General features: G+C 33.5%; 2 protein-coding genes across 2 annotated transcripts; one reads left to right on the top strand and one right to left on the bottom strand.

Annotated features, from left to right (window-relative positions):
* Positions 1–1,710: 1,710 nt before the first annotated feature.
* On the top strand, positions 1,711–8,510 carry LOC137807490 (potassium channel AKT1-like). Its single transcript, XM_068608155.1, has 11 exons — positions 1,711–2,080; positions 3,107–3,472; positions 3,579–3,636; positions 3,735–4,052; positions 4,134–4,379; positions 4,657–4,755; positions 4,891–4,923; positions 5,010–5,195; positions 5,421–5,615; positions 5,712–5,787; positions 7,421–8,510. The coding sequence occupies exons 1-11, from the start codon at positions 1,929–1,931 to the stop codon at positions 8,317–8,319; spliced, it is 2,628 nt and encodes an 875-aa protein (XP_068464256.1). The 5' UTR covers positions 1,711–1,928; the 3' UTR covers positions 8,320–8,510.
* Positions 8,511–9,009: 499 nt separating this feature from the next.
* Positions 9,010–18,003, bottom strand: LOC137807491 (uncharacterized). Its single transcript, XM_068608156.1, has 7 exons — positions 17,755–18,003; positions 17,408–17,662; positions 16,330–16,415; positions 16,079–16,225; positions 10,356–10,479; positions 9,445–9,731; positions 9,010–9,321 (listed from the first exon to the last, which is right to left on the bottom strand). The coding sequence occupies exons 2-7, from the start codon at positions 17,598–17,600 to the stop codon at positions 9,229–9,231; spliced, it is 930 nt and encodes a 309-aa protein (XP_068464257.1). The 5' UTR covers positions 17,601–17,662; positions 17,755–18,003; the 3' UTR covers positions 9,010–9,228.
* Positions 18,004–18,272: the final 269 nt, after the last annotated feature.

The following is an 18,272-nucleotide window of genomic DNA, read 5'->3' as shown; positions in this document are numbered from 1 at the left end:
TCTCCCCTTATTTGTGTTTGTATTTGTTTCAACCCAAAAATCAAAGCACTCATGATTGCAATTCTTCACATACATCACATACATATTTTGAATACCTAATTAATTAAATTAAAAATTAAGCATAAAATAATTTTAATTATCACTTCCAATTTATTTTTCACACTCATTAAAATATAAAAAACAAATCCTTAAAGAACCCATTTTATAATATAACATAAAACTTTTGGTCAAAGTTCTTTTAGGATATATACATTTTGTTTCCTCTAAAACTCAAACGTAATATCTTTATTAAATAGTCCAAAATTTTTAATTTTTTTGAATTGATTTTATTAATTTTTCATTATATTTTACTATATATAGCTTATTTATTACTCATCATATTATTTTTCTTAATTGTTTCCCTCTCAGTTAATGTTTAGATAAAATAATATTTAAATTCGTATGGGAAAGATAAATGTGTTGATTAATAAGTCCTTGACTAGAATTATACAAAACACTAGTCATTGAAAAATTCATCTGTTTACATATCTTGTATCAAACATACAAAACATTGCATACGAAATATTAAATACTCATAAAAGACTTATGTACAGACAAATAATTGTCCAGTGACTTATTTAGAAAACATACTTAATCAGAGTCAAATAATCCATCACATTCACCTTTCACAGATTAATTTAAATATTTACACAAAAAAATTATTTTAGTAAAGATAAATAATCACTTTAGTCATTACATATGAGAGATTCTACCAATTTAATCTATAAAAAATAAATTATTTATTTTTTAATGTGAAAAAAATAGATTTAATTTTGAATGTGTAAAAATTTCGAATGGATCACTACTAGTATATCTTAATGAAAAAATAGTCACTAGTTTATTGTTAAATTATTTTTAAAATTATATTTTTAATAATAAATAGTTCCACAAAATTTAGCATAAAGACATAATTATAGAATCTTTACGCATCTGGAAATTAAATATACCATGCTTTATTTATTTAAGAATCAAATTAATTATTTATCCATTATATTAATAAAAAAAATAAATAAGAGAATAATAATTACATAAATAGTATTCAGTTCTAATAAAATAAAAAATCATCATTTCCTAATATTTGTTAATGAATTAAAAATAATTTCTAAAATAATAACTAATAAAATAGAATTTTATAAAAATAATCCCTAAAAAACAGAATTTCCTAAACAAAGTCTTATAATATACAAGTGGAAGGAATAACATGAGTATTCAATAAACATAAAAAAAATGTTTTACCACTCTTCTCAATTGCCATTTTTCATTGTACGGAAAGGATATATACAAACTCTTTAATTAAATGTCTTAATTAAAATTTATATCAACCATTTAAATTAATATTTTTATATAAAAATAAATCATTTATTACAATAAAGTATAAAAACGTAATAAATATATATTTGGAGATAAAAACCTGCCCGAAAGGTGAAAGACAATCAAGTTCAATATATTATTATTTTAATATTATTTTCATATCATTTAATTTCAAATTTATTCTTTATTATATATTTTATTTCTAAATTTATCAATTAAAAATATATATAATTTTAAAAGTTCTCAAACTATATATTTTATTGTTAAAAATAATAATTACTACAACTGTATTTAATTTCAATAAATATTGTTAAAAAACAGAAAAAAGAAAACCACGAAGGTAGTAGAGCCTCCGGATTTGTGTTGAACTGTTGTGTATATAAAGGACACGGGCCGGTTTGGTTCATTGCCAGTTGCCACCATTCTCCAAGCGAGAATCGCGTCTGAACAAAAGCACGTTCATAACCGCCTCCGCAATACCATGAGGACCAAAACTCCCTTGCACTAAGGTTTCTGTAAAAGTCACACACGTCTCAACACACCCACCACCAAACTCAACTAAACACAAATAAACAAAAATGTTGGTCTGCGGCCAAGAAGAGATTGAACTGTCACGGGATGGCAGCCACTACAGTCTCTCCACCGGAATACTTCCGTCTCTCGGAGCCAAAAGCAACCGCAGAATCAAGCTCCGCCGCTTCATTCTATCGCCCTACGACCGCCGTTACAGGTTTCTTTTTTGTCCTTTTCATATTTAAGGTTCTTTATGCTTTCTTTTGTTTAAATGCCGTCTTAATTGATTTTGACAGACACGTTTGTTTCTCCATCGTTTCAGAGCTTCAATATATTTTACATTTTTTTTTTCTTGTCGAGAAAGAAAGGGAAACAAAACAAGGACTTACGGTGTTCATACTTGCTGCAGTTTCTTTGTTTTCCTCGGAACGAGGCTTGTTGACTTGTTTTGTTGCACCTTTGTTTTCGTTAGATGCTATTATTTTGTTCTATTCCATTCTTAACTCCTTCTTTTTGAAAGTATTCTGGCCGTTCCTTCCTTGCTCAATTTTGTGGCCTCTTTTCGATTCTAGAATTTTGCTAAATGCTTAATGCAAATATCTGGCTGTTTTGTTTTGACGCGTTTCTGTGATTTTAGTACTGTGTCGTATTCAGTGCTGTTCATAACCTGAATGGACCGCACTGGATCTCTTCCTTGTGATCCCTGCTGATTACCGAAAGAGCAATTTCGCTCCTTTCATTCTCTTTTAATAATAGTTTAATTGTTTGCCTCTTGGAAACTGTTCTTCCATTGATATCTATTCAAATCATTAAAACTAACACAGAAATTGCAACCGGCCTTATATCATTTGATATCGGCTACATAAATCACATTCTGACTAACTGAGTCAATCTATAAAAAAACGTTTTCGGTTTGGTTTACCATATTGAAATTCAGTTTTCAAAGGCAGAGCCACGAGCTTCCACCTGTCAGTAGTCAAACTATGAAGTTTGACTTTGTTTCCTTGGATTTGAAACAACTAGAGTCTGGTGGTTGTTGTGCATGCAATGGAAGATTTCGTATTGGATTCCACCGAACATAAGTGTCAAGGGATAATTCATATTTCCCAATAAATATGTTTTGTTACTGACTCTGTAACTGAAACTGAAATTTCGAGTAAAAAAATATTTTCTTTTTTGTGTTTTATAACGCAGATGACATGAGTATTAGTATTAGGTAATTAAAATTTGTTGGATTTTGCAGGATATGGGAAACTTTCCTTGTTGTTCTGGTAGTTTATACTGCTTGGGTTTCTCCCTTCGAATTCGGATTCTTGAAGAAGCCACAAGCACCCCTTTCCATTTCTGATAATATTGTCAATGGATTTTTTTTCGTGGATATAGTTCTCACCTTCTTCGTGGCTTACATTGACAAAACCACCTATTTGTTCGTGGACGACCGGAAAGATATTGCTTGGAAATATGCAAGGACTTGGTTGGCGTTCGATGTTATCTCCATCATTCCTTCAGAGCTTGTACAAAAGATATCACCTTCTCCTCTTCAATCCTATGGTTTATTCAACATGCTTCGCCTTTGGCGTCTTCGAAGAGTCAGTGCTTTGTTTTCTCGGTAATATTGACAGCTTTCCAATGAATCAATGTTTTCCAACTCTTTTTTTTCTCATTTATGTGGCTCATATCATAACTGTGAATATGAATAATACATTTTTGAGTAGGCTTGAGAAGGACAGAAACTATAACTATTTTTGGGTTCGGTGTGCTAAGCTTATTTCTGTAAGTTTCCAAACTTATTATATTTATAATTTTTATAAAATAGGAAAAGGAATTTGACAGGTTTAATAATAGACTGATTGTGTGAGTGCTTTGTATAGGTTACCCTCTTCGCCGTTCATTGTGCTGCATGTTTCTATTATCTTATTGCTGCACGTTATCATGATCCAGCAAAGACATGGATTGGTGTAGCGATGGGTAATTTCCTTGAACACAGCTTGTGGTCAAGATATGTGACATCTATATACTGGTCTATTACTACCTTAACAACTGTTGGCTATGGAGATTTGCATCCAGTGAATTCAAGGGAGATGACCTTTGACATCTTTTATATGCTCTTTAATCTGGGGTTAACAGCATATTTGATTGGTAATATGACCAATTTGGTTGTCCATGGCACAAGTCGAACCAGAAAATTTGTAAGTATACGGATATAGTCCCAGTTAGTCATTTTAAGTTCAGGAAAATGTAAAACTTATATGACTTTTCTCAATTATCAGAGAGATACCATCCAAGCTGCCTCAAATTTTGCCCATAGGAATCAATTGCCTCCTAGGTTGCAAGACCAAATGCTTGCCCACTTGTGTTTGAAGCATAGAACAGACTCAGAAGGGTTGCAGCAGCAAGAGACACTTGATTCTCTTCCCAAAGCCATCAGATCCAGCATTTCACATCATCTTTTCTATTCTCTTATTGATAAGGTCTACTTGTTTCACGGGGTTTCGGATGACTTGCTCTTTCAATTGGTAAATGCAAATTTTCTGTCCCTGCTCATAAATGATATAAATATGTATTGGAAAACTTTTCTTTGGCACTACAAATAGTAAAACACAAACACTTCACAACTCATTATAATAATATAATAATATTTTTAATTAAAAAATAAAATAAAAATAATTAAAAGATTAATATTTTAGGAAGTTAAGTATATGTATTTGCTATTCATTGTGAATATATTACCTCCCATGTGTATTTTAATCTTCAATTTGTACTGAGGGCCCTTTTTTTGACTTACTATAAAAGGTGTCAGAGATGAAAGCTGAATATTTTCCACCCAAAGAAGATGTTATCTTGCAAAACGAAGCCCCCACTGACTTTTATATACTGGTCACTGGTGCCGTGGTAATTGTCCAACTTATTTATGTGAATAATATACCCCCATTTCAAAATTTAGCAAAATTTTACAGTAACAGAATGAGATTTTTCTTCCTCTTAAGGAAACAAAAAGTTGTTTCTAATGCCTTAATTGTTTGACAGGACCTGGTAATTTTTCAAAATGGGGTTGAACAGGCAAGTCCATTTATTAATACATGATAAGAAAGAGTGCTGGAATATATAGTATGATACTAAATCTTAATGTTGGTAACTGATTTCAGGTTGTTGGAGAGGCCAAAACTGGTGATCTTTTTGGTGAGATTGGTGTGCTCTGTTACAAGCCACAGCTTTTCACAGTTCGAACGAAGCGACTAAGCCAGTTGCTGAGGTTAAACCGTACTACTTTCTTGAATATTCTTCAGGCCAACGTGGGAGACGGAACCATAATCATGACTAATCTGCTTCAGGTCTGCATAACATCATATCCATTCATTGCATGTTGACAATGAAAAACTAGCACATTTTTCTGATTTAGTTAATATGCCTTCCAACATTAGAGTAGCATATCGTACATAGGCTTGTTCAAACATAATAATTGAATGAAAGAAAAATGATTTTTAAAAAAGATATTAAAATCTTATTCAACAGAGCAATCAGTAAATTTATATTTGTGGACTTATTATGGTGAGCAGCATTTAAAGGAGCTCAACGATCCAATCATGGAGGGAGTTTTGGCAGAGATTGAGACCATGTTAGCTCGTGGTAGAATGGACCTACCAGTTAGTGTGTGCTTTGCGGCAGCAAGAGGAGATGACTTCTTGTTACATCAGTTGCTGAAACGAGGCATGGATCCAAACGAATCCGACAACAATCGAAGGACAGCTTTGGTGGGTGAATAGTTATAATGTTGTTTTTGACCTTTACAAGATTTTTATTTTCTATTTCTTCTAATCTAAAGTGCGGGTTTATTTTTTCAAAATCAGCATATAGCAGCATCTCACGGCAAAGAGAACTGTGTTCTGCTTCTGTTAGATTATGGGGCGGATCCCAACATTAAAGGTAGATATTTCTTATCACTTTCTTAAATTTATTGATTAAACACTCATACTATTAGACAAGTTCTTAGGTCAAACGATAAAAATTTCTTAGATACAAATACGTACAAACAATTTGAAGAATGTGGAAGATGAAGACTTCTATGCATGACAGTTCCTACAAAGTTAGGATTTCAAAGTTTTAATTAATAAGCATTTATATTCTTGTCTATTATAAGTCTGCCACATTAGATTGTTTATCACACTACCCAGGACTAGGAATGAATGATTATTTAAATAAATATTTTTTAAATACTAGATGACTATTATATGAATACAAATATAAAGTTTTCATTTATTAAATTAAAAACATTAAATTCGTTTGTTATTTCTTTTATTTTCCAAAACTTTCGTTAGTGTGTGATTACTCATTTTCTTAAACATAACTTAAATTTCCAGATTTAGATTTCTACAACTTATTTAACAATTACCATAAAACCAATCAAGTTGTGCCTGATGAGGACACCAAACTCATAAATTTTAATATCCTTGAATTTTGTACATCCATGTGCCTTTGGACTTGCTTCCAAGAAAATAATTAATTAATTTGCTTCACATATTTCGTGTAGGATTAATATACTTAAAACTATCCATTCTTACATAGTCCGTGTCCTCATTTTGTGATATTTTAATCTTTGTCAACATTCTACTGGTCCTTAGCAAGACACATAATGAGGTTGAAGAGGAAAAAAGGTCATTGCAATGTAATAACTAATAATAGAAAAGGATGTTATTAATTTGTTAATAATTGAAAGAGTCTCCATTATGCATGTCTCCTATTTGAAAACTGAAGTCTCTAATGGTTGGTAACCGACTAATTAAAAATCAACTTGCTATTGTGAGAAGTCGAAGAGACACATGCCACCAATGTGGAATGATCCACGCCTCTTTTGGCTTCGAAAGAGTAATTAAAACTTCAGTTATTTGGTTGTCTTCGTCTTGTATTTGATTTTTTTATTTATTTCGTTGTCTTCGTCTAAGTTGGATCAGTTCCTGGATATGATTTATTGATAACTTATTTCAACATTTTCTTATTAATATTACTTGTGATTCTCTTCCTAATACTTTATTCATCGTCATTAAGTGAAATGCTAATTATTCTAGTATTATTAACAATAATTGTTTTCCCTTACTAAGAAAATAAGTTTCTTAATTTATTTCAACTTTTTTTTGGGGGTGGGGGTCCGTAAGTTAAAAATAGAGGGATGGCATTTTCATTGTTATCTTCTTCCCAAGTTGCACAAAATTCAGAGACCATTCATCGATTGTATCTCCGTTTATTTTGGATTTTAGTAGTTGAAATTCTATCACGGATTTCATATTAGAATATGTCATTATATAAGAAGTTTTATCAATGTAAATGAAACAAGCTGTAGGTTGACATTGTAACACTCACTCCCCCCATGACACAATAATATCTAAACCTTATCCAGAAGTCATTATCATATGCATGTGCATGGAGTGGTAGGGGAATAAAGAATTAGGCCAACAAGTTGCTTTAATCCAACTATAACATTTTTCCTCAATTACTTTGTATTAGTGATACTAGTCATCTGAAAAGTAAAAGAAAAAACTCAAGATGGATATTGTACGTGCAGATTTGGATGGCAATGTAGCACTGTGGGAGGCTATAGTGGGAGGACATGAGTCAGTTAGCAAGGTGTTGGAAGAAAATGGAGCTAACTTGCAATGCGGGGATGTGGGCCAGTTTGCATGTACGGCTGTTGAGCAGAACAAATTGAAGTTGCTGAAGGAAATAAGGCGCTACGGAGGAGATATCACACTTCCAAGCATCAACGGTGGGACCACAGCGTTGCACGTTGCAGTCTCGGACGGCAACGTTGAAATTGTCAAATACCTTTTGGATCACGGGGCAAGCATTGACAAACCTGACAAGCATGGCTGGACCGCTACAGATCTGGCAGATCAGCAATCACATACAGAAATAAAAGCCATTTTTGACTCCACTGTGGAGCCTAAGGTTCAGTCTTCCGTTACCATTCCCGAGAAGCCGAGTAAGATCAGGTACCTTGGAAGGTTTACTAGTGAGCCAACCATGCCTTTACCCCTTGACGGCTCATTTCATGGAACGGATGCCTCTTGGAGCCAGAGCCAGAGACAGAGCCAGACCCAAACCCGTCCAAGGCGTAAGAGCAACAATTATCATAACTCACTCTTAGGGATAATGGTAGCAGCACACAATGGGGAAAAGGACCTGCTTTTGTCTCTTAACATGAATAACAAGGCAAGCAATGGCATGCAGAGTAGTAGTGCAGTTGGTTCAACTAGGGTAGTTATTAGTTGCCCTGAGAGGGGTGAGGTTGCGGGGAAGCTTGTTTTACTACCTGAAACCTTTCAAGAGCTACTTGAGATTGGAGCCAAAAAATTTGGTTTCTATCCTGCTAAGATTATATGCAAAGATGGAGGTCAAATCGAAGATTTAGAGGTTATTAGAGATGGTGACCATCTTGTCTTTCTAGGTGCTGATGGGCTATAGAATCCAAGTGTCCAGTTTCCAGCATCTCTTTAAAATGACATGCATATGTAGTATATGCATATAAGGAACGTCTTTAATAACATTGTAATTTTTTTCCGGTCTCATATCCGTGATTTCAACTGTAAATCTTTTAGCCCTCTTGTCATTGTTACTAATGTGAAATAAAATATTTTGGCCATCGGTTTCTTTCAGCTGGAAACTGTCTTCGAATTACTATACACAAAGCTTTACTGATTTGGAAATTACGATTACTGTGAAGAGGGAAGGGGGAGGGGGTACGGAAAGGAGTGTTCCCCACCTAATAATATGGCGTGTTTCTAAATTGTGTACGCAAACACATTAGGCCACAAAACATTCAGTACTATTATCAATTGGGTTAAAAACCAAGTACATATTCACTGCACTATTATGAATTGGGTTAGATATGTACATCAGTTATCAGTGCACTCTTGTAGCCACTAGTCATGTCCTCCACCACCTCAACATGATAACGGATAAAGCGATTCATCACAACAAAACACTCAATTTATATTGGGTAAGCATGTAAAATTGCCTTGGCCATCCATCCTTATATAACAAGAAAAATTATCTGTGGACCCCCGAAAAGCCTTTTGATTGAAAAAGGGGGCATATACGAGGTGATACAGAGAAATATAGACAGAATTATATGAATTAATAAGGCATTTGGAGTGGTTCACTAATCATTACTTAGCTTCAACCTGGGCACGGACAAATATCTGCATATATTTTTATCATTTTTCCAGTCAAATTTGAAGTATACAGAACCTGGCAAGGATCCAGATTCTTTGTTTAGAAGAGAAGAGAGCGATGAGACTGTAACAGTTAAACAATGCAACAACTTGATACTGTAATCATTTAAAAACATTTTTACAGGTAAGTGCTTTGTAATCACAAAAGCTTGAGCATTTTCAAGCGGCCTTCATGTTCTGGGTCCAACTTTGGTGGGAAATAACAGCCACGAAGATCCTCTACTATGTATTCCTGTAAATATTTACAACAAATGTAAGACAGAATATAGAAAATATGAAAATCATTTAGGGCAGCTGATGATTTTATTTAGAAGATATAACATGGGCATTCAATATAGCAGTAGGGTATTACTACCTTTGTAAGCTCCCTCTTGGTGAGGATATGGTAGTGCCTCTGCCAAATTCTTTGAATGGCCATGGTGGCAGCAAGAAAACCATACGCTATACCAAGAATTGCAAAGATGACAACGAAAACAACCACAAGGGCAAAGCATGCCTCCATGGAAGCGGGAAAGCAATCCAGAATGCCCCATCCATAACAACAGTTCTGACAACCAGCCATTCTGGGGTCATTGGTATTGAGGGAGGAGCAGTGCAGTATGAGACCGAAAAACCCAATCAGTACAAAGAAGGCCAGCACTCCTGACATACAAATATAAACCATCAGAGAGAGATGAACAGGAAGGAAAATCTGGAGCTTCCAAACAAGCATTACTACCAAGGGTTAATTAACTAAATGTAAAAATAGATCCATTGAATGAAGTTTGTTTGGACATTACAGTTTGAACTGTTTGAGGAACATGCAAAGAAAATAGCCCAGAGAAAATGTTCTACACGTTAAAACTAACTTTCTATCATGGTGTTCTTCCCTTTCCCCCTCCTAAAAGCCATTAAACAGGGATGGAGTCTACTATTTCTATTAATGACTTAAGAGACTTTGATTCTCCCGTGCTATTTGATACGTAGTTTAATTCAAATCAAACTTAACTAGTCTGGTTATGTGTCTTTGTCTCCCAACATCACTACAGTGTAACATGAATGGATCCAAATTCCACTCAAATACAGGATGAACAGTAATCTCTTAGCAATACTAATTGAGAATAACATTAAACATTAAGGATGAGGCAAATATCAAAGCGGATTACATGACGATATGGAGAAATATGATTACTTAATTTCACCAAAATCTGACTGCAGAAAAAAGCCATACAGAGGAATTTTGGACATTTGTTAATAACAAATAACTTCGATGACAGAAAAGCTTACCAATACAATAATAAAACGGAATTGGATGCCTTGACAGTATCTTATCCCAGCCATCATCAAATGAGTTCCTGAAGGAACCATCTTTGTCCATGATGTACGCAAAGCCACCAATAGCTGCAATCACCTAGCAAATAAATAGAACATGGCTTAAGACAAAACTTGCAAGTAAGCATTACACAGTATGACAATATGTTCCAAACAAATAAAGCTACATCCCAAAATCAATTTTCAAAAAAAAAAAACTAAAAGTATAAAAAAAAAGGTAATTTACAAGGCCTAAATTATCAATATTGACACAAGCATGGGAAAAAAATTGCAAAAATATGAACATTGACAGTTAGAGCCAGTCCCTATATTAGCTATGACCAGATTGTTAAACTAGAGAGTTTAGATAATAAACTCGTTAAGCTTCCGTAGACTTTACTTGCAAACTTGTAAAGAGTTTACCTAATATAAAAAAATAATACTGAAAAACCTAGTAATGACATATATGCATAAATGATACTTTAACACAACAATAACTCAACATTTCAACTCCATTTAAAAGCAAAGTAGTAACCACAATAATAAAGTAAGATAGTACATTAGTACTAAACAAGATCAAACTAAATAAGGACCAAATCATACACAGATTCATAAAAAAACAAGTTCCTTAAGTGAAAAGATTTCAGAAAAGTTAATTTATTGGAATGACTTGGCCCATTGTAACAATGCTACATTTACATTGGCCTAAAAAACAATGTATGAAAAGCATAAAACACTATCACGGTGGGGTCAATTTATCCCATGGCGGTGAGCCAAATATCCACCAATAAATATAGTGAATGGCACCCACCCCGGCCTAAATTATCAATATTGACCCAAGCATGGGAAAAAAATTGTAAAAATATGAATATTGACAGTTAGAGACAGTCCCTATATTAGCTATGACCAGATTGTTAAACTAGAGAGTTTAGATAATAAACTCGTTAAGCTTCTGTAGACTTTACTTGCAAACTTGTAAAGAGTTTACCTAATATAAAAAAATAATACTGAAAAACCTAGTAATGACATATATGCATAAATGATACTTTAACACAACAATAACTCAACATTTCAACTCCATTATAAAGCAAAGTAGTAACCACAATAATAAAGTAAGATAGTACATTAGTACTAAACAAGATCAAACTAAATAAGGACCAAATCATACACAGATTCATAAAAAAAACAAGTTCCTTAAGTGAAAAGATTTCAGAAAAGTTAATTTATTGGAATGACTTGGCCATTGTAACAATGCTACATTTACATTGGCCTAAAAAACAATGCATGAAAAACATAAAACACTATCACGGTGGGGTCAATTTATCCCATGGCGGTGAGCCAAATATCCACCAATAAATATAGTGAACGCACCCACCGCGGCCTATGGCGGAAAGTCATGGTGGACAAATTTACATACACAAACATAAAAAACAATATAAATTACGAATATATTAAAAAAAATCATAATGACAAACTAATTTCATAACATTTACAAAATTCTCATGATTGTCATCACATAAAGTCCTATACATAACTCATAAAAACACTAACATTTCATTTAGTAACCTTAGGATGCATTGCTTTGGTTTTGGGTGCTTTACATTATCCCATAAATGAAAAATAATTGGGAACGATGAGCAACAAGCAAATAGCTGGTTCTAAAATTTTGAAAAAAAAATAAAACTATAAAACAAAGCAACAACTAGATGAAGACAAACATGTGAAAAGAGAAGAGGAGAAAAGGAGAGAAAAACAAATGAGAAGAAAGGAAAAATAAAACAAAATGGACGGAACAAGAAAAATAGAAAAAAAAACTTAGTTTCAAGGTTTAGGTCATCAGAGCTTAGTCATCACTGCTGTTCACATCACCGAAGCAAGTTATTGTCGTAGACAACTAAAAGGACACAAAACAAAGGAGAAGGCTTTTTTAAAAGAGGGCTCATTCACTCTCGTGTTAAAGCTTGGGGATTATTCTAAAATGTGCCAAACTAAAAGGATACAAAACAAAGGAGAAGGCTTTTTTAAAAGAGGGCTCAGACACTCTCGTGTTAAAGCTTGGGGATTATTTTAAAATGTGCCAAACCCAAAATTATGGTTTTGAGAAACGAAAATTACACAAAAAAGTTGATAATCCGCCATAGGTGCCATTTCAATGGCAAGTACCACAACAGAAATGGTGGAAGACATCATATCCTTCAGAATAGCAGGACCAGCACTGTTCTTAACTTGGGAGTGTTGCCGGTTTACAATATTTTACTTAAAAAAAGGTTTGATAGTGAATTAATCTTTGTTGAGACGCTAGATGGTCTAATCCATAAAGCCCTTCTAGACGGTCTAATATCAATAGGCTATCTATGAGTTTTGATGATAACAAACATTGGACGTGATTTAATTGTTCAATATGAATTTATTAACCAAACATTCTAATGCGTTTTGTGCTAGTTGAAGGATCACTAGATCATTCAATGATACCACCACAATTTTCCTGCAAGAACCAGAGTTTTCGTTTTGGAAGATGCTCATGAAGGTTCCAAGAGGAGTTGTTGGTCACTATGACCTTAACAAATCTTCCTTTGCTGAGATCAAGCCTATCTTAGACTCAGACACTGAAGCAGCTATTGATCATCAGTCTCTGAAGTACAATCTGCTCAAGGAAAACGTGGTTTTTATTCTAGAGTGGCACTCTAAGACAAAGGGCTTGCTAGGAAGAAGACTCAAGAGGAAGAAGCTCTCAGGAAGGAGGCTGAGCAGTGGTAGATTAACATATTGAAGGGAACAGAGGCTCATTCCTCTTCAGGCAGTTCGACATCCTAAGACTTCAATCTCAGAGGCTTTACATGTAGTCCCTATAAGTCAAGGACCAGATGTTATGTTTGATACCGTCTAGACTCTAGATGATGAGACAAGACGTATCAGAGAAGAACAACAAGCTGCACTTGAACAACTTAGAGCCATGGAAAAGCGTCAAGCTCAGAGGATAGAGCAAATTGCCTGACCCTTTGCTGCCCATATCCAAAATTCCTTTGCCTAGTTGCTATGTCAGTTTAACGTTCCCTTAGTCCAGCTGTCCAATTATAGCCAGCCCTCTTAGCCACCACCTCCACCATCCCCATCCAACAATGATGTCTTCTTCAATGATCCCTTTCTTATGTTGTCAAAAATGGGAGAGAAAATAGTTGTTAAAAAAACAATTTGTGTTCTTAGTTTTTGCTCTTGTTTTTGTTATGCTTGATTCTCATGTGTACTGCTCTATTTTACTCCTATTTTGCTACTATGTGCTTCTAATTACTTTGATTAAATGTACACAAAACACAATTGCATCCAATAAATGTTTTTTGTTGTGCATAATCTCCGATTACTTGTTTATCGGTTAAGGTTTTTGTTATCATCAAAAGAGGGAGATTGTTGAGACCCTAGATTGTCTAATCCATAAATCCCTTCTAAACGCTTTAATACTAGCAAATCATCTATGAGTTTTGATGATAACAAACACTCAATGTGATTTAATTGTTCAATATGAATTTATTATCTGAACATTCTAATATGTGTTTAGTGCTAGTTGAAGGATCACTAGATCATCCAATGGTACCACTAGATTGATGACAGACAATCTAACGTTTCTTGTGTGTTTATAGTCTAAATTAAAACAGTAATCAAGTTGTAACAAGCAAATGTTTTCAACATATAAAACAAGTGGTTTTAAACATAATTGATACAATATCTTCAACGTTAATATATATAAGTTTGGAAAGATTTTATTTTACAAACGGTAAAAATATTATACAATTGATGAAACAAAATACTTAAGCGATTCTGATTAAATGCGATTAATTGTTATATATGCAAATGTTGTTTAAAATGTTTCCATGATAGTAAAAAGCAAAAGCACAAATGAAGAAGCATACAATATCCTTCTACATCAAGATTCAAGCTTCTAGTCTAAATGCGTTGATGAAAATATTACATAGAAGATCATGTACACTTGAAGAAAATCAGTTAAAAATCATATCTTGCCAAAAAAGTGCTACAACAATCATCTTACAAGTCTAAATAAAGGACTCAAGATGAAGAAAAATACAAGAATCTACAATTCTTTCAATCTTCTAGTGATCATATAATGTTGAGTATTCTTTGTGGGTGAGCGAAAACTATTGTAAATTTTAACTATGTGAAGCAATCCCAGTGAGTTTAAATTGTTCTCTCTTTGAGAGTTCTTGTTTCTCTATCTGAGGTCTTAAATTCAGGGGAGGTGAGTTAAAACCGTCTAACCAGGAGTGGTCTATGTATTCATTGTAACCAGGAGTGGTTTGTGTACTCTTAGTAATCAAGTGTTTTTATTACTAGAACCTTTTGAGCAGTTTGTTTAAAGGAGAAGTGGACATTGAGCTTTGGTGAACCAGTATAAAATTTGTTGTGTTGTTTGTGCAATAAACGGTCTAGTCTAGTTCTTTGCGAGAAGAGTCCAGGCTCTATTCAACCGCCCCCTTCTAGAGCCAGTTGTTCCAACATTCTTTACCTAGAATTGATAACTCGTTAAAGTCTATAAGTTAACTTGAGAATTTGACAACAATGGTTATGAATTACAAAAAATTCCTAGTAATTCATAGACTCGTGATATTAAAATACTCTTATCTCATATCATATAAAAAAAAAGTCTAAAGACCAAGGTTGTCAAAATCTCGAATTAACATTTAAACTCTTAGGAGATTAAGATCTTAGATAGAGAAAATGAATTAATCCATTATCAAACTCTTTTCTAAGTAAACTCTTTGAACTAAGCGAGTCAAGGAGTTTAAAATCAGATGTCATTTTTGTCTGGCTTTCAACCATAATGACAATGTTTCATTAGCAATCAAACTTTTTGAAGAAATTAACTCGTTTTTTTAATTATTTTCACATTAAGAACTTATCCTTTTACGAAATTATATATGGTTTAATCATCTATGTAGTTTAATCTTATTTAGTAGCACTAATGTACTATCATACTTTATTGTTGGGATTTACTACTTTTCTTTCTTATGAAATGGAAATATCGAACTATTGTTGTATTATGAGAATTATATTATGCATACATGTCATTAATAACTTTTTTATATTACTTCTTATATTAGGTAAACTATAAATCTACAAGTCAAATATATGAAAGTTTCACAAGTTTGTGTACACTCTCGAGTTTGACAACCTTGCTCAATACCGTAATATACAAAACAATTATAATATGTGGTATCCTCATTTGGAATGCACATTTTTTTGGACTTCTTTGCACTTTCAAGTGATACCAGAAACCACCTCACTGTTATATATCCCTTAACAATTACTTTTCTCTCCCTTAACTATCCCAATTCATATATTAAAAAATGTAGACCAAAAGACAAAAAGTGCCTTTCCTTCCACTAGTGTCCATTATATATCTATTGTTCCTACCCCAATGCAAAATAAACATTTATGCATACTATGTTGACCAAATACCAATATGAAAGTCCAGTTTAACAATCCTACAGTATAAGCACCATCTTCTTTCTGAAAAAAAGAGTGTTTATAAGCTATAACTAATAACATTTCATCATGGTAACAGATGTAGGAGTGACTTGAAACTGAGAGATTCTAAACAAAGAACATCCACCTAGAGAGAGCTTAATAAAAACAAGGAAAACATAATCATTAAATATGAAAGATAAGGAAAAGCTAAGAATGCTCACAGTCTGTACAGCCAGAAAAACAAGGAAAACATCCCTTGCCACAAAAAGCCTGAACTTTATTTTACGCCAAGAGTTGTCCTCAAATAATTCAACTCTAAGATGAAATTGGGCTTTGCAGGTGGTGCAGTGTGAGAAGGCAAATCCTTCCTACAAGGCACCAAAAATAAAACTTCACCAAATTAGTATATGATCTCAACAAGTTAATACTAGCAGTTAAAATTACACACGAACACCAACATCAAATTATACACCTTTACAGAGCGCCAATGATCAAGACATGAGCGATGAACAAACTGTTGAGTACCTTTGCACATGCATGGAGATATCAATTCATCCTCTACAAAATCAAAACAACAATTAGCTTTGAAAAGAATACCACCACCCAAACAATAATATCATGTACATTTATCTGATTAGTTGCGCACGTTTGGAGTCAAGTACAGGAAATGCCCAAATCTCAATAAAAAGCCCAATGATCATTTTATCTATCCAAATTTATCATTGGTTTTCTTCTAAATTCTAATCACATTATTCAGTGCTGAAATTATTATCAATGGCAGATGGCAAAATTCACCACATCATTCTGCCAATGTGGCAATGGCACCGCCATTTAACAACATTAACTGAAAATGAGAAAGTGCATCAGAGAAAATTTTTTATTTTTTTTGCTGTTGTTTATTAAATTTAAGCACTGGATATAGCATTTGGGAATGGAACAAAAGTGCATGCATGAATTCAACAGCAAACATTTTAAATAAATGAAAATAGTTTCCAGATTTCCTTAGCCTAGTTTATTTTATTGAATCCCCTTTCATCAACCAAATTAAATTAAAAAGAAAATTATTTCAAGCATTAAAGTAAACATAATTTCAGCCTCCACTGTTAGCCAAGGTGTACAACAAGCAATATGAAAATACAAACTTCTAGTTTGACAGTTAGCAAAATAAAATGGAAGGTGAAGTTATATGACATTGGTTTTCGATTGTACAGAAAAGTCAAAACCATAGCATGTGTAGAACGAATAAAAGTTACAACAACGACTAATTGCAGACTCTACAATTCTACAAATACAATTTACAATGGAAAGACAAAAATGAAGACCACAACTATCATATTTGGTCACAATGTCACCAATTTTGATTATGACGACGATACACTGGTTCATATATTCTGAGGACTCTGACTGCACTCTCCGAAGCCACTCACTTATGAAGACTCTGTTTTATTTACAGGGAAATGCCCAAATGCCCATATTTCGCAATTTAACAATTCTAACCGAAAATGAGAAAATTGGGCATAAAATTTGAAAGCTTTTGCAGGAATTATCACCTGGGTCAGAATCGCTTTCGAGGCAAATTCGACAACAGGGGAGTAAGCCTGCCTCAACGTCTTCTTCGTCATCCTTGATCTCACCAGAGCTTCCCGGCGACTCATCGTCCTCCTCCTGGTTAAGGAGCAAAGGGTCCGAATCACTAGGGTTTTGCATAACCGGTGGAGGCTGAAGCTGTACTTCCCCCTTCATTGATGGTTACTGTTCGATCAAGAAAGCTTTGAAAACCCTAACCCAACACGATATCGCCGAACCTATCACGGGGATCATAAGATTCAGCTCCTTGACGGTGGGGTGAAAGATTGAAAACAAAAAGGGTCAATTGGATCAATTTCGAACAAGGTACCTGAAATTCAGAGGGTCCTTGGTGAATCAGTTCTTAAGAATGTGGATGATGACAATTTAGGCCTAATGAAATGTTATCCTCAGTGATAATAAACGGACAGGTTCAAAGTACTGTTTTGGATTTCTTTTTCCGTTTGATTCTTCAGTTTCACAAGGAAAATACAAGGCTCATTGTAATCGCAAACCTAATTCTTGTCTTCAAGTTTGACTTTGATTTTTTTTTAAGGAAAACAATTTTGTATTGTAACCCAATAAAATTAATTGGTGTAAATTTATTATTATAAATTTGAAAAGTGTATTCAATAAACACGCATTTAAGAACCATTGATTAATTGTTTTTAGAATTTTTTCTTTGATAAAAAACTATTTTGAACATTTTTTAACTTCTTATTTTATTCATTTTTTTTCTAAATTACATTTCAATATGTAAAAATATTTTCCAGAAGCTTCCTCAATTTAACCACCACTTTGAAAAACAATCATTACAAAAACATTTTGAAATGGGTTCCTAGTGATCTC

Source organism: Phaseolus vulgaris, chromosome 3, assembly GCF_000499845.2.
Source record: "Phaseolus vulgaris cultivar G19833 chromosome 3, P. vulgaris v2.0, whole genome shotgun sequence".
Taxonomy (NCBI): Eukaryota; Viridiplantae; Streptophyta; class Magnoliopsida; order Fabales; family Fabaceae; genus Phaseolus; species Phaseolus vulgaris.
This window is presented reverse-complemented; position numbering and strand designations above follow the sequence as displayed.